Source organism: Lemur catta, chromosome 14, assembly GCF_020740605.2.
Source record: "Lemur catta isolate mLemCat1 chromosome 14, mLemCat1.pri, whole genome shotgun sequence".
Lineage (NCBI taxonomy): Eukaryota > Metazoa > Chordata > Mammalia > Primates > Lemuridae > Lemur > Lemur catta.
In genome coordinates, this window is record NC_059141.1 from 46,767,062 (window position 1) to 46,784,830 (window position 17,769).

At 36.3% G+C, this 17,769-nt stretch overlaps 1 protein-coding gene and 1 long non-coding RNA gene across 4 annotated transcripts in view; one reads left to right on the plus strand and one right to left on the minus strand.

Moving 5' to 3' along the window:
• Positions 1-13,316, minus strand: part of LOC123649805 — a 28,311-nt gene extending 14,995 nt beyond the window's left edge. Inside the window, exons 1-2 of the long non-coding RNA XR_006739147.1 lie at positions 13,278-13,316; positions 2,127-2,171 (exon numbers count right to left, since the gene is read on the minus strand). This is a non-coding gene — a long non-coding RNA (uncharacterized LOC123649805). The remainder of the gene's footprint in view (positions 1-2,126; positions 2,172-13,277) is intronic.
• Positions 1-17,769, plus strand: part of MYPN (myopalladin) — a 94,630-nt gene that overhangs the window by 18,659 nt on the left and 58,202 nt on the right. For 2 of the 3 annotated variants that reach the window (XM_045567991.1, XM_045567990.1), the window contains one exon: positions 8,248-9,150. In XM_045567991.1, the coding sequence (XP_045423947.1) occupies positions 8,249-9,150 (902 nt within the window). In that variant the 5' untranslated portion in view covers position 8,248. Of the gene's footprint in view, positions 1-8,242; positions 9,151-17,769 lie in introns of those variants that run through there. The other variant, XM_045567992.1, reaches the window with a different exon arrangement.

A 17,769-nucleotide genomic window follows, 5' to 3' on the forward strand; every position in this document is an offset into this window, starting at 1 on the left:
TGAGATCCCAAGCCTATTTGGGGGACCTACTCTTCTCTCAATCTACCAAACATATTATATCAGTTTAATTAGGGAAAGTGTCTTTTTTCCAAGTCCTTAATCACCAAAAAAAAAAAAAAATTAACCCAAATAGTAAGAGGCTGAAGAAGGATGAAATGTTAATTTTTTTTCTTATTTAAAAATAAGAAATCATTGAGTTAATGCAGAATAACTCAATTTCTTTGTTGTCTTTCAGATTAAATAGTAACTTTGGGCTCTGGCATCAGTATCCTTTATACTAGTGCTTCCCTACATGTTTATCCTCTTCTGTATACAAAAACATACATAGTATGTTTCATAGTAGCTCATACCTTTTTCTCCCACTCAGAAGAAATCTTTACTTTCTTTCCTACCTTCTATTAAAACAATAATAATGCTTTTCTATACAGAATGGCTTAAAAATAATAATTAAAAAAACAATAATAAGAGAATGGCCTACTCACCTTTGGCCTATTATCTAAAAATCTTTTCATTCCTTTAACCCTCTGCCCTTGAAGGAACATCCCTAGTTAAACAGATTTCCATTAATTCTCCTACGCATCATCTTTACTCTGCCTTTTCATTTCAATATTCTCTTCTAAAATATACATTTGTCTGTATTTACCTCTGTCTACTGTTTTTTCCTCCATCAAACTGAAACCTCTTTGAGAGAATGGGTCTTATATTATTTCCATATTATTATTGACATATCATTTCCATATTCATCAAATTCTCACTCTGGTAATGCATTATATACTAATTTATTAAACTATTTTTAGCATCATTCACGCTAAAAACAGACTAGAGAGAAAACTAGGATGGGAATGATCACTGTAACAGTGAGAGGATTGATATTGTAACAGACAGTGTACAAAGTACATTCCACCTGAAGCCAAATTTAAAAACATGATCTGCACACAGAACTGGTCCCTAGGTACTGGGATTTGGTTTCTCCAAAAGAAAGGATGTAGAGACTTCTCTTGTGTGATATCATAGGATGTAAGAAGGCAAAAGCAACAGGTCAATATTGTCATTAAAGAGAGGGAGAAAAGACTAATTTTTAAAGATTATTCTTCCCCTAAAAAGCATAGTAATTACACATCAACAGAAAAGGATTATCTTAAATTTGCACAGTGCTCTACATTTTTAAAGTTCATTCACAAACAAAGCTGTGAAGTAAGCAGGGCAGTTCTGCTTATCCTAGGTTTTAGGTGAGTTCCTTAAACATTCCTTATCTTTTCCTATTCTGGTCTCTTTACAAATAATCATTTACTATTAGACTATTTTTGTGTTGACCCAGAAACCAGATTTGGGTTTCGTGGAAGTTTTTTAGTTTTTTTTAACAATGTATTCTCCACACCATAGTGAATGCAGAGCAGTGTTTAAAGACACATATAGAAAAGATGTTTCTCTTTTTTCAGCTTTATTAAGGTTTAATTGATTTAAAAAATTGTGTACAAGGGCTGCCCAGGAAGTATCCAGCCATTGTTAATGTGTAATTTTCATATTACATGGCTGGATACTTCCTGGACAGCCTCCTATATTTATGTTGTGATGTAATGTTTTGATGTAATGTTTTGATATATGTATACATTGCGCAATGATTAAGTCAATCTAATGAACATATCCATCACCTCACATACTTATCATTTTCTTGGTGAGAACATTTAAGATCTATTCTCTTAGACATTTTCAAAAATATACTACATTATTATTAACTATGGTCACCATGCCGTAAAATGGCATGAATAGATCTCTGAGCTTATTCTTCCTGCCTAACTGAAACTTTGTTCCCTTTGACCAAGATCTTGGTATTCCTCCCTCCCAGACTTTTTTCTCATTTAAATATCTAATGATACTTCACAGCCAGACAGCTTCAGTATTTATGTTTGAATTCAAGTTGTTTAATACCAAGTTTTGCCAATTCTCTGGTCATTGCCTCAGTTTACATATTCATATTATAGGTAAAAAATGAGTTTATTCCATATGATATTCCCACCAACCGGGTTTTCTTAAAGCCTAAAGAAGAGTAGTGCTGAGCTAACATGAGTTGAGAAATATGCCCAAAGGTATGAGCATCAAGATTTGTTTTTATCAGCCAAACTTACATTTTCAACAAGTTCTTAGGACAGATCCTGTTTTCAGGAAAAATCCTAGGGAAAAAAATAGAGATATTTAGTAAAGTAAAGGAAGTTCAATAATCTATGTGACCAAATTAGTTTACATGATTTACTAAAGTCTGTCTTGATGATTCATGCGACATTAATTGTTTCATTTCCAGCCTGGTACCCTTTCACCAATGCCATGATCTGTTTTCAAGGGCAATTACTCATTCTTATTTTGAAAGTAGCGTAAAACCTAAGTTTCAATTTTGTAAGAAACAGAAAAGAGGGAACAAAGCCAAGTGTCACTCTGAACACCCTGGTTGAAATGTCTAAGAGAACTGATGATATTCCTATCCTGAAACCTGCTCCTGCCTCATCTGGGCAAATGATTCCACCAATCACCCAGTTGCTTAGGCCATAAATATTGGAGTGACCTTTGACTCAGCTCTTTCTCTCACATTCCACTTTCAACCCATCAGCAAATCCTATTGGCTCTACTTTTAAGGATATCTCTAATCTGACCATTTCTTGCCACCTCCCCCTCCTACCACGCATTGATCCAAGCCACCATCATCTTGTGCATAGAATATTGCAATAGCTTCCTAACTGATCTGTTCGCTTTCAACTCTCCCCCCTTAATTTGATTCTTTGCAGGGGAGCCATGATTGAACTTTTTCAAAACCATGTCATCTGCTTCTTAAGACTTCAACATGGTTTTCCATTCACATGCTTAATAACATTTGAAGTCCTTCCCATGATCAGCAAGGGCTTACATGATCTGATCTTGTACTTTTCTGACCTCATTTTCTTCCACTCTTCTTTTTCACTCTCTTCCTGGCTCAACACACCACTCACCTCTTCAGGCCTTGACACTTATTTTTTCCCCAATCAGGAACATTCTTTCCCTTAGATGGTCACACGGCTAACTTCTCCACTGCATTAGAAGATGTGGTTGACTTACCTTGCAAAAATAACATGCCTTCCTCCTTTCCCTGTTATTCTCTATTCCCTTTTCCTAGTTTATTTTTCTTCTTAACATTGCTATTTCCCCCCACTAGAATGTCAGGTCTATGAAGGCAGAGACTTTGTCTTTTGCTCACCACTGAATCCACAGTGCCTAAAATGGTGACTGGCACATAGCAGATGCTCAATAAATATTTACTGGATGAATGAATGAAACCTAGGTTATCTATAATAGCACTTTGGCTTTTTTAAAGTACAAATTTTGTAACAGGTAGTTTTACAAGTAATGCTTAAAGGAGAAAGTTTTAAAATTAATACTTGGAAGAGAAAATGCTACATCTTCATATTTCCTGTTTTAGCTAATATTTATCAGTTTAACAATTTATAAATGCATTTTCATCTGAGAACTCTCAAAGATAGAACTGTTATTCTATTTGATAGATGAGGATAATTGAGAGTCAGATGCATTAAGTGGAAATAACAAAGTAATCTAGTGTTGGAGCTGGAATTCAAAACCAGGTTTTCTGATTATAAATCAGAGGCTCTTTGAAATTTTTGGTATGAAAGCAAAGCATAATTTTGGTCATTTTATCTACCATAAATAAATTTTCATTTGAAAGTCACCTTAAAGTTATGACTTGCCTTTACTAGTTTATGTTTATTTTGTGTGTCTGGAAGTTTTCTTTGTCTTCCTTTATCTGTCCTATTTTACCCTGCAATTAAAAATAAAAGATGAACAATATATTTAGCAGGAAATTCTAATAAACAAAAGAATTCAACAGATATTTACTGACTCCCTTCTAGGTCCTATGTATGCAGAGATGATGGTATTCAAAACAAAGTGAAAGAGACAGAAAAGTAAAGAGACAAATTTGATATTTTCTGATAAGTGCTGTGTTTGGGACTATGTTAAGGACAGTGAGTTTTGAGAGCACATTGGAGAGGTTCTCAACCCAGGGAAGAGAAGAAATTCCAGAGCAGTGATGTCTCCACTAGGAATTGAAGATCGTGTAGAACTAGGTCTGGTAAGATAGTGAAGAGATGTGGGAACAGTGAGCAGCCCAAGCAAAGAGATATGTACAAAGATCTGAAGTCAGCACAGTTCATTCATGAGACTGTGAGTATTTCAGTAGAATATAGATGTGCTGAATTAATTACAAATCAAGCGTTCAGTTTCTCTTCAAAGTTTTTCCTTGGATTAAGCTGCTTCACTAGTTCTACCTCCATTTCTTAGCTTGTCAATTCTTGAAAATTTTTGTCAATTCTCTAGTCAATGCCTCAGATTATAACTAAAAATGAGTTTATTCCATATGATATTACCAACTACAGAGTCTTCTTAAAGCCTAAAGAAAAGTTGTGCTGAGTTGACATAAGTTGAGAAATATGCCCAAAGGTATCAGTATAAAATAGAGACCATGATATGTGGCCGTAGTCGTTATATAATAATAATTATTATTGTTGTAATAGTAACTACCATTTGTTGAATGTTTACTAAATGCTAAGCAGATTTAATCATCACTTCAGCTTATGAGATGGCTACTGCTATTATCCCTGTCTTACAGATGAGTAACCTGAGGCTTGTCAAGGTTAAACTTTTAAGTTTATAATAGGAAGTTAGGAAGTGTCAGAACTAGGATTTGAACCAGTTCTAACACCAAAGATTAGGTCATAAATACTACATTGAAACATTAAAAATATTTTTTATTTTAAATACCTGAAAGTTTTGTTATCTTAATAATTTCTCATGACCATAAGCACAAGAACAGGCACATATTAACACCTCAATTGGCTTCTTTTCTTTAAAAACAAACAACTAGATGCAGAGAGCAGTGATTACTTAAATGAGGATTTTCTTTTCCATTTCCACCATAGACAAACTTTTTGAAAGTTCTTAAACATTAACATCACCTTCATCAAAGTACTGTTTTTCACTAACATCAGTTGAGTACCCATTGTAGTAGTAGGCCCTGTTTTAAGGACTTTGCCTTTATAATGTTATTAATCCTCACTCCCCTGGGAAATAAATATTATCCATGTTTTACAAATGAAGAAATCAAAGCTCAGAGAACTTAAGTAAATTTCTCAAAGCCACCCAACTGCTAAGAGGTGAAGCCAGAATTTGAAATCAAATCTATCTGATTCCAAGGCCAATGTTCATTCCATGTTGCCTCAAGATAAAAGTCATCTGAAAATAAAGAGTTAAAGACAGGGGCCGGGCGCGGTGGCTCACGCCTGTAATCCTAGCTCTGGGAGGCCGAGGCGGGTGGATCGCTCGAGGTCAGGAGTTCGAGACCAGCCTGAGCAAGAGTGAGACCCTGTCTCTACTAAAAACAGAAAGAAATTATCTGGCCAACTAAAAATATATATACAAAAAAATTAGCCGGGCATGGTGGCTCATGCCTGTAGTCCCAGCTACTCGGGAGGCTGAGGCAGTAGGATCGCTTAAGCCCAGGAGTCTGAGGTTGCTGTGAGCTGGGCTGATGCCACGGCACTCACTCTAGCCCGGGCAACAAAGTGAGACTCTGTCTCAAAAAAAAAAAAAAAAAAAAAAAAAAAAAAAAAAAAAAAAAAAAAAGAGTTAAAGACAAAGTAACATTAAAACACAATATGCAGTAATGTCCAATTAGTAGATGACAGCAGGCCATCCTGATTTATAAGGCACTTAATTTTCCCCCTCCCATCTAAAATATACAAAAACGTAAACTAAAGAAATAGTTGATTTACAAATGAGGATTTTCAGTTAGTATATTAATTATATTTTCAAATAGCATTTTGCTCCTTATTTCATATATCATTAACTGTTCTTCCACATGGTTGATGCAGAAATGAGAACAACTTTCCACTGGGGTATCAATTACATTTCTATATACTGTATTGTATATTATTCACTGTTCTATGAAATTCAAAATAGCCATATAGTTCTATTTAATGAGTATCTCATAATTTAATTAAGTAATTTCTTATTAGACATGGTGCCAATTTTTTAATATTATCATCCATACTATGATGAACATCTCTGTAGATAAATCTTTGCCCTCATCCAACACCTTTGCATTTTAGATTAATCTTTTTTAAAGACACCACATAGACTTTAACCAAATAAGTGGCTTTAGTAGGGACAATCTCAAGCTGGGGCAAGTAGGTGGAAAAAACATTTTACTGTAGGTGATCCTTTCAGCCATCTCTAACTTCCCTCTCTAGGTGACTACCTACTTTGCCAATTTAAAGGTTAGTTTTAGGTAGCATTCTGGAAGTTTGGGATCTAGGGTAGTTCCTAGGAAGCCTTATATATGTGATATCATGAGGCTAGCGTGTAAGCGAAAGGAGATGAATGAACTAAAATAAGTTCTGTCATAGAATCTTAAAGCCAGGAAAGATTTAGGAGATGACTTTCTTGTCCACCTTCCCAGCACAAGGCCCCGCACATAGTAGCCAAGAATAGCAAATAGTCTTCAGCTCTACTACCATCTCTGACTGACTGATGGTGGCTGAAGGAGTAGAGTGTTAAGAAAGTCAAGGTCAATGGGAAGAGTGGCTATAATCAGTGAGCTGCATCTTTTAAGGATGAGAGAGAGGAGTAACAGCCTATGAGTCACAAGTTTGCCATCCCTCTAGTAAATGTTTGAATGAATAAATGGATATAATATTAATAATATAAAATTGGTTTGCATTATTGTACAATTCTCTTAAGACTTTAAAAATATTTATTTTTTTGAATAGGTAATATAGCCGGGAGTGTTGGCTCATGCCTATAATCCCAGCAATTTGGGAGGCTGAGGCAGGAGGATAGCTTGAGGTCAGGTGTTCAAGACCAGCCTGGCCAACATAGTGAGACCTCACCTCTACAAAAAATTTAAAAAATTAGTCAGGTGTGCTGGTGTGTCTGTAGTCCTAGCTACTCAGGAGGTTGAGGTGAGAGGATCATTCAAGCCCAGGAGTTTGACCAAGGCCCAAGTAAACTATGATAATGCCACTGCACTCCAGCCTGGGTGAAAGAGTGAGACCCTGTCTGTAAAAAAAATAATAGTAATAAATACATCTACCAGGTAATATATTCATATTATTAAAATTCAAAAGCTAGGAAAGATACACAGTGAACAATCTCCTGCCAAGAACTACAGTCCTGTATCTCCCATATCATCTCTTAACCATTGTTAATTTAAGAGATTTTTTAAAATCTAGGCTCTAATTCATATCTTTGTGACCTTATGTGAAGAGGCTAAATCATAGTTTTCAAGAGCAGTTTGAGCCTAATAACAACATTGAATTTAAACAGCTTGTCTCTGGCCAGGTGTGGTGGCTCACACCTGTAATCCTAGCACTCTGGGAGGCTGAGGCGGGAGGATCGCTCGAGGTCTTGAGTTCGAGACCAGCCTCAGCAAGAGTGAGACCCCATCTCTACTAAAAACAGAAAGAAATTAGCTGGACAACTGAAAATATATAGAAAAAATTAGCTAGGCATGGTGGCACATGCCTGTAGTCCCAGCTACTCAAGAGGCTGAGGCAGAAGGATTGCTTAAGCCCAGGTGTTTCAGGTTGCTGTGAGCTAGGCTGATGCCATGGCACTCTAGCCCGGGAAACAGAGTGAGATTCTGTCTCAAAAAATAAATAAATAAATAAACAGCTTGTCTCTAACAAGCTTATCAGAAACCAAAAGAATTATTTATTTTCTATGAGGTAGATCAAGCCTGTATTTTCAGTAACTAGATGAGATTGTGTTGTCAATATCTTATAATTTCTATAATTTTATTACATTCAAGGTAAAGAGGAAAGGGTGGAGAGTAAATCTCTGTGTATGAAAGCACTTTGTAACTAATAAGCCTTTACAAATATTATCAAAATCAGGCTCAGATATTGTATTTAATATTACTATAGTTATGTCATAGCTTTCACAATTGAACTTAAATTTAAAGAATTTAATAAAGTGGTAATTACCCAGGTTTTTATTTTCAATCTCAGGGACACATCATTCAATTCCTATTTATTTTATAATTGGAGAGTAATCTTTAAATCTTTAAGGTAAATGTTGTAAAAGTATTAAAATTAGGCAATTTTTAATTTTGAGCTCTAAGTTCTTAAGAATCCACTATACTGTAATAGACATAGACTTATCATTCCCTAGAAATGATCTGAACTTTTTATTATTGTTGTTTTGTGACAGCATGCAAGACGACAGTGTTGAAGCTTCTACTTCCATATCTCAGCTTCTAAGAGAGAGCTATTTAGCTGAAACCAGACATCGGGGGAACAATGAGAGGAGTCGAGCAGAACCTTCCTCCAACCCTTTCCATTTTGGCAGTCCTTCTGGGGCTGCTGAAGAAGGAGGAGGCCAAGATGACCTTCCAGATCTTTCAGCCTTTCTGAGCCAAGAAGAATTAGATGAAAGTGTCAATCTGGCAAGACTGGCTATCAACCACGACCCTTTGGAGAAAACAGAGGAAGCTCAAACTAGAAAATGGCTTTCTTCTGATCAGGTGAAACACTCACCTAAATCAAGTTTTGAGCCTAACTTCTGCCAGGATGACCCTCGAAGTCCTACCAGCTCTAAAGAAAAGCCCCAGGAGGCAAAAAGGCCACAGTATTGTTCTGAAACCCAGTCCAAAAAAGTATTCTTAAATAAGGCTGCCGACTTCATTGAAGAGCTATCCTCCCTTTTCAAAGCCCATAGCTCCAAAAGGATTAGACCTCGTGCCTGCAAAAACCACAAGAGTAAATTGGAATCTCAAAACAAAGTTGTGCAGGAAAACAGCTCCAGTTTCTCAGATCTGTCAGAAAGACGAGAAAGATCTTCTGTTCCCATCCCTATCCCTGCGGATACCAGGGATAATGAAGTGAATCACGCCCTTGAACAGCAGGAAGCCAAGAGGCGTGAAGCTGAGCAGGCTGCCAGTGAGGCGGCTGGTGCAGACACCAGCCCAGGGTCTTCACCTTCATCTTTGTACTATGAAGAACCTCTGGGGCAGCCTCCCCGGTTCACTCAAAAGTTACGGAGCAGAGAAGTTCCAGAAGGAACCCGAGTACAGTTGGATTGCATAGTGGTAGGAATTCCACCACCTCAAGTAAGGTAAAAATGTCCCATTAGTAATGTTTGGTCATTGCTTTCCATCTACCACGATCCTCCTAAGTATTATTTTTTAAGTGTGTGGTTTCAAAAATTATATACTCCCTTTGAGAAAAGCAGTGTCTAAGGCAGCTCCGTCCAATACAAATGTAATCCCAGCTATGCAGGTAATTTTAAGTTTTCTACTAACCGCATTTTTTAAAAAGGTAAAAAGAAAAAAAAAGGGTAAAAATAACTAGGTGAAATTAAGGTTAATAATATGCTTTATTTAACCAATATATTACAAATATCATCATTTCAACATGTGTTCAATATAAGAATTATTAAGATAGTTTGCATTCTTTTCATCATAGCAGAGATTTGAAATCTAGTGTGATTCTACAACTATAGCACATCTCAATTTGGATGCTAAATTTTCCTAGGAAAAACCTAATCTGTATTTAGGTTTCATAAAATTTATTATTGAAAAAGTAGATTGATATATCCAAGTTGTTCCAAACTTACTTAAAAGTTTTGCAATAACCGAGATGAGTTTCAGTTTTTAAATTTAAACTAATTAAAATTAAGTATAATTTTAAAATTCGGTTCTTTAGTTGCACTGGCCACATTTCAAGTGCCCAATAACTACAAATGGCCACTGACTACAGTATTGAACAGTACAGTTCTACAGTCTGTAACTTAGAAAAAGAACGTATTTAAGATCTCTACTCAATGAATACTGGCAGTATCTTTTGAATTTTAAAGAAAGCCAGGTGTGCTGGCTCATGCCTGTAATCCCAGCACTTTAGGAGGCTGAGGTGGGAGGATCACTTGAGGCCAGGAGTTCGAGACCAGCCTGGGTAACATAGTGAGACCCATCTTTACAAAAAGTACAAATATTAGCAGGGCGTGGTGGCGTGCGCCTGTAGTCCCAGCTACATGGGAGGCTGAGGTGGGAGGATCTCTTGAGCCCAAGAGTTGAGGCTGTAGTGAGCTATGATGATGCCACTGAACTCCAGCCTGGATGAGAGAGTGAGACCCTGTCTCTAAAAACTTTTGATATCAGCTTCATGAACACTATGACTGATGGATGGAGAGGACATTCTTCTTTTATGTGCCTATCATGGTTAGCTTTTCTGTGAGGCCAATTAAATATAAGCTTCAGGGCTCCTTGCTTGCATAGGCTACACCTAATTTTGTGCTCTAATTTTATTTTTTTAAGGTGCCCTCCACATTTATGAGCTTCAGCTCCCATAAAACCTGGAACCAGCCTTAGCCCCCAGGGAAACAATTGTTACCTCTAATACTATAATGAAATAATATGTGAATAATGTGGTTGAACTGTATTACTTTTGTAGAGAATTACTAGTATTTAGAGTCCTATAAGTTACTTTGCCTCCCTAACTACCCAATTACTACTAGAATATGACTTCGTCACTATTTAATGTCTATTCTCTACATGTAAACAGGGCCTCAACTTTTTCATACATAATATTCATACTATAAGATATTAATAGTATTCATATTATTTTGTTTATATATGCAAATTAATTCAAGGGATTCTGGCCCAAAGACATATTTATACATTGAATTTTGCTTTTCTAAGGCAATATTAAATATTATTTCTATGGTGGCATATACATTTTACAATCAGGTTATTCAACTGATTTCCTTGGAGGGCAGGAATTCTGTTGTTTTTACCTTTGTATCTTGAGCACTAAGCATAGCTTTTGGCCCATAGTAGCCACTTAGAAATGTGGAGTGAACTAATGAATAAAGAAAGAGGAGAACAAGAAACTCAACTTAGATTTAAATCAGGACTGAGACAGTTGGCCTAAGATGTGACAAAGGGTTGGAACTGAAGCACACAGGGCAGTGTCTGCCCTTCTGCTCTAAATGTGCCTGATGACACTCTCTGGGATTCTGGTCAGTAACACTAGCGAGATGTCATTATAGCACCGTGACAGATACCACGCTGTGGCACCTGGTCAGTCTGAGAAAGCTGGTGAGCACGCATGTTATGGTCTACATACAACTTAAAGTAGTCTTGTCCAAACCACTAGTTTCTAGACATAGATTCGTCCCCCCAAAAATTAGAACAGATTATTCAGTACTCATCCTCCCATTTCTCAACCATGACAATCTCAGATAGAAGAACGAATTCAGTGCACCACCGAGAAAGATCAATTAGGAAGGACTATAAAGTACCCATTCCCTCAAAAACAAAAAAAAACTATGAAAATTCAAAAACTACTTAATCAACCAACTAAAAATTGACAAATGTACAAATTTAAAAATGAAATAAATGTATATAGCTTCCATGTAGCAATATTAATTTTACCTGGGAAGAATTTCTTTACTGATAGGGTTCATGCCTATATCCCAACCACTGGTTTAATGCCAGGAAATTTGTAGATATTCACTAAATACTTTCAGAATGAATTAGTATTTAATTTCATGGCTGCAATTATATTAAGAAAAAAAATTAGAGTTTTTCAGGTAGATTGTTAGCTATCATTATTTTCCTAAGCATAGAATTTATATAACTAATTAGAAAGCAAATATTTAGTTAGCTTTTACTATGTGCTCAACACTGTAATCCATGCAATGACAGACACAGTATATATACGTGTCCCTGCTTTCAAGAAGCTTCCCATCCAATTAAAGAAATTAACCTAATTTTTATAGTACAAACCATAAGTACTATCAGGTTTCAGAGAAGAGAGAGAGGATTAGAAAATCAAAGAAGGCTTCAGAACTATAGGGGGATTGTAGTTGAATTTGAAGAGTGAAAAGGATTTAGGTAGAGATTTATTCATTCATTCATTCAACAAATACCTATTGAGTTACCAAAGTGATTCACTGTTAGTACGAAACAATTGTGAGCTATTGAAGGTCAGGGACCTAGTTTTGAAACCCAGTCTAAACTATTCTGAGAGGGTAGCTCAGACAGACATGTAATCAAAACACAACAATATTGCATCATAAGGGCTATAACAAAAGTATGCATAAGCTGCAATGGTGGCTCAAAGGAAGATGGGAGTTACTTTGCCTAGAGTGCAGGATAAAGGAAGCATGAACACAGGAGGTGGAGGAGAACAAGGATGGAAGGGGAAAGCAGGTGCAAAGGCCCAGAGGCAAGTGTTTTCAGGGAACCACAAGTACTTGGTTGTGCCAAGAACATGGGTATCAGATAAGGAAAGATTAGAGATGAGTCAAAGAGGTAGGCAGAAGGGGTGGGTCGTTTCAGGACAGGTCAACTCAACGTGTTTACATAATGTTTTTATATGGCAGGGAGGAGACTGACCTAACCGGAAAGGAGAGTAGAGCCAGATGACTTTGAAGAACCTTGAAAGCAACACAGACTCGGTGTCAACACAAACAGTAAACTATTTAAGGTTGTGTATAGGGAAGTAACAAGATAAAAGGGAGCATTTAAGGAGAATTAGTCTGGAAGAATGAGTGAAATCGGAAAAGAATGGAGCCACAAGGCCACTTAGGAAGCTGTGGAAGGCATTCCAGGCAAGTCAGACATGGGTGGGTACAGTGGCAATGAGGAGAAAAGACGTTAGTGAGAGACATTTAGAAGAAAAGAAATCAAGCTGAACTCGGTGACTGGCTAGACAAGAAGGATGAGTAAAAAAATTTACTCCACAGGTTTATGGAGCTGAGTACCTGAAAGAAAGATGGGGTCACTGGCAAGGACTGAGAAAGTGAAAGAAGTAGCTAATTTGTGGAGGAAGTTGATGAGGGTTTGAGTCTGTTGGGAGAGAGGGACCATATCCAATAGGCAGTCGGATATGCCACACTGAAGGTCAAACAAGAGAGTATTGGAGCTAGAAACGTTCCAGGGAGTAACTCGGACGCTGGGAAAGTCTGACACAATATCTCTGTCATTACAAAGGGATTGTAAACACAAGCAACACTTGGAACCAATTTCTAGTTGGTGGTTCAGTCCAGGGCTAGAGTGGAGTAATGTTTTCCTTCTTTTAGCAGTAACTCTTCCCTTCCCCCCCCCCACAAAAAAAAAGCCTTATTACATTTTACCCCAATACATGTTACACACACACACACACACAGATTTCATTTTAAGGTAAAATTGGTGCTATTGGGTTTGCAGAGGGGTGGGGTGGAGGCGCCTGGAGCCCTACCTGCTTGCTCACCGCTGAAACTCCTGAGGCATTGCCACAGGACACAGGAGCACAGATTTTGATCCAGAGGTTCCCTTTAAAAAATGCATTAAAATAATAAAATAATGAGACATTTTGGTTTGCTAAATAGAAACATCATAGTCAATAAGGACAGTATCGGTCGGGCGCGGTGGCTCACGCCTGTAATCCTAGCACTCTGGGAGGCCGAGGCGGGTAGATCTCTCGAGGTCAGGAGTTTGAGACCAGCCTGAGCAAGAGCAAGACCCCGTCTCTACTAAAAATAGAAACAAATTATCTGGCCAACTAAAATATATATAGAAAAAATTAGCCGGGCATGGTGGCGCATGCCTGTAGTCCCAGCTACTCGGGAGGCTGAGGCAGTAGGATCGCTTAAGCCCAGGAGTTTGAGGTTGCTGTGAGCTAGGCTGACGCCATGGCACTCACTCTAGCCCGGGCAACAGAGCGAGACTCTGTCTCCAAAAAAAAAAATATAATAACGACAGTATCATCTTGCTATTTTAGTAAGAAAATATAGTAAGTATACTGGGCAACTGAAGCCTAACTTTGTATCTGTGTGCTCCTGTGTGTAATCAGTATTTTATCCATGTTCTTGTCACCCTAGTTTAGCAAGGTGAAAAATCATTTCTGTTTATGTTGTTGATTTCCAAGTTAATTGGGTAGAAATTGTTTTATAAGTAGAAGTGATCCTATATCCCTATAGGATCCCTATAGGGATCCTATATCACTGAAACCAGCGTTTTTGAAAGCTTATTAATCTTGGACATAGCTTCACTGGAGGAGTTGTCCTAGAAAATGGAATACATTCATGTGTTTCCCACAGATGAAAGAGTCTGTGGGACTTCACAGCAAATAGCCATGATCCTTTTGTGTATCCTGTCTCCAAATTCTTTTCCCAGGAATGTACAGCTAGGTCACGCTCTGTTTGCTTGTGCACAACCTTTGAAGGCAGCACAAATTTGCCTTTTATAGTTGTTGATGCCCACTATGGCCAAGTTTTATTATTGCTACTTCTAGACATTTGTCTACAAGTACTGTGCCAAGAATATAAAAAGGAAACAAAATAGTTATAAAGAAAAAGGATATCTTAAATGATAAACAGAAATTTCATACTATATTATTTAGGGTCTTTTTCTTTCTACTTTTTAGCAAAATCTAGAAACCTTGATTAGTCTTTCATCCAGCAAATATTAAGTGCCTATTTAAGTGTGATATACTGTTGTAGGCACTAAAGTGAAAGCAGTGAACAAGACAGACAAATTCCCTGACTTCATGGGGCTTAGAAGGGACACCGATAATAAATAAAGATTCCACAAATGATTATGTGATTACAATTATGATAAATGTTATAAAGGAGGGAGCATGTAGCAAAGGGACCTTGTGAGTAGGTTGATGGCTAGGAGTTTGCCTAGCAAAGTAGGGTAGGGGAAAAAGCATTGCAGGCTGAGGGCAGAAAATCTGAAGCCCTTGAGGCAGCGAGGTAATTGTCGAATTTAAGGAATTGGAGGAATGATGTTGCCAGAATCTAAAGAATAAGGAGGAATGGTTTGAAATTAGTCCAGAGAGGGTGTAGAGGCCAGATTCTGAGAATCTCCTAGAACAAGTTACTCAAAATGGTTCCCTAGACCAGCAACATCAGCATCACCTGGGACCTTGGTGGACAGGCAAATTCACAGGCCACACCTTGGACCCACGGAATCAGGATCTCTAAGGATGAGGCTTGGCCATCTGTACTTTAATAAACTGACAATTTGCTGATAATTTGTTGAAGCTAAGCAATGTGTGCATAGAGGTTCATTATACTAGTCTCTCTACTTTGTGTATGTTTGAATGTGTCCATAATGAAAAGTTTTTTTAAATATATTAGTAACTTTTACATGTTTTAAAATTTTTATGTAAGTAGAATCATAATGTCTATTTTCTTCTGCTACTTGAATTTTTCCCCTAAAAAGTATATTCATGTTACACGTCACTTTAATTCACTTGTTTTCATTGCTATATAGTATTTTACTATCACTAGAATATTATTGATGCATATTTGGATTGTTTCCAGTTTTTTTTCCTAATATGAACCATAGTACTATAAATGCTCTAATATACTTTCCTGGTACACAAGTTTGTCTTGGTGCATGAGTGTGTTTAGGCATGGAATTGCTGGCAGAATATGTATAACTTCAACTTTATGTAATAATAATACCAAATTGTTTTCCAAAGGAATCGTTTCCATTTACATTCACATCAACATTGTATAAGAGTTTTGGATTGTTCTACATCATTGCCAATATTTATATTACAGGTTAAGCATCCTTTATCTGAAATGCGTGGGAGCAGAAGTGTTTCAGATTTTGGATGTTTTCAGATTGTGGAATATTTGCATTATACTTATTGGTTGAGCATCGCAAATCTGAGACTTCAGCATCCGAAATGCTCCAATGAGCATTTCCTGGGAGCATTTTGGACTTTGGAGGATTTGGGATTTCATATTTTTGAACTTGTGATGCCCAAACTTAACCAGATTTTTTAAATTTTGCTAGTCTGATGGGTGTGAAGTGTTATCTCATGTGGTTTTAGTTTTCATTTCTGTAGTTACTAATGAGGTTGAAAATTTTTTTCTTTGTTTATTGATCATTCAGGGTTCATTTTCTATGAAGGGCCTGTTTATGTCTTTTACTCATTTTTCTATTGGGTTGTTTGTTCATTTCCTATTGATTTATAAAACTTTTTAAATATTCTGGATACTAGTCATATGACATATGCATTATGAAAATAGCCTCTCCTCTTGGTTTGTCTTTTTATTTTCTCTATGGTGTCTTTTGATAATTAGATATTCTTAACTTTAGTGTCAATTAATTTTTCCTTTATGATTTTGGTTTTTATAGTTTGTGTCTCATTTAAGAAATTCTTCCTAACCCCAAAGTCATAAAGGTAATCTTGTATCTTGTCTTCTAAAAGTTTTATATTTACCTTCCACATTTAAGTTTTTAATCCACTTAAACTTGATTTTTGTGTATGATGTAAAGCAGTGGACCTATTTCAATTTTTTTTAGATAGGATAACCAATTATTCCAGCACAATATGAAAGAGTACATCTTCCCCCTGCTGATATATAGTGCCAGCTACAGCATAAATCAAAATTCCATAAATGTGTGGGTTTAGTTCTGGCCTCTCTATTCTTTTCCTGTGGTTTATTTATCTCATTACCATAGATTTTTCACAGTTCTTGGTTTCCAACTTTTTCATTTAAAGGATTATTGGTTCTTTTTGTTCTTTTGCTCTACAATATAAATTTTAGAATCATCAAATTCCACAAAAAATTTAAAAGATCTAATAAGATTTGGGGGATTACATTGAATCTGTGGATCAATTTAGGGAGAATTTGGCATCTTTAAAATATTGAGCTTTCATATTCCAGAGCATGATATGTTTCTCTATTTTTTAGGTATTTTTTAATATATTTCAATAAAGATTTGTAAACTTTTCTCTGGGTCTTACAAATCTTTGGTTGGCTTTATTCTTAGCTACCTCCTTCTTATGCTATTATAAATAGTAACTTTAAAAAAATTATATTCTATATTTGTTATATATAAAAATACAATTGATTTCTATACCTTTGCTAAATTTATGAAACAATTCTCCTTAGGGGAATTTTTCTCATTCAACAACCACTAAATTCATGAAATCTTCCTTCAATGGACTTTTTTTTGAGTATTCTTCCTTTCCAGTCCTCTATTTTATATTTCATTTTCTTGCCTTTTTGAGATAGATAAGTCTTCCAGTACAATGTTGAACAGAAGTGGTGATCCTGGGTGCTCTAGACTTATTTCTGATCTTGAAGGGAATGTTTTCCATTTTTCAACATATTATGTAAGATTTTGTTGTAAGTTCTTTTGTCTAGAAGATTAATATTTTAAAAAATGATGAATGGATGCTGAATTTTATCAAACACTTTTTCTGCATTTATTGAGATTATCATAGGTTTTTTCCTTTACCCTGATAAAGAATATTGATTTTTTTTATAATTTTGAATTCTCAGGATAAACACAATTTGGTCATAATCTATTATATTTTTATATATTTCAGGACTTGGTTTGCTAATATTTTGTTTAGAACTTTTGCGTTTTTGTATTTTCTTTCTCGTATTTTTGTCAGAAGAGAATTGGCCACAAGCCCCAAGTGTGATGTTTAATCAGTACAACTGGCATAGCCCTTGAGGCAGTATATGGTTTGCATCTTTCTGATTGGTTGGAGGCATCCATTCTGAATCAACTGTCAATTATTTTAAGTATCACTCCTGTCTAGACCAAACTGCAAAGCAATTCCAAGATTTAAAGTTTGGATAGATGAGGAAAATCCCCTAAAGGAGACTGGGAAGGAACATCTCAAATGGTAGGAAACAAACAGGGGCAGTCATAAAGAAGAGTTGCTTCAAGAAAGAATAAGTACTCAAGCACTCTAAATACTAATTAGAGATCAC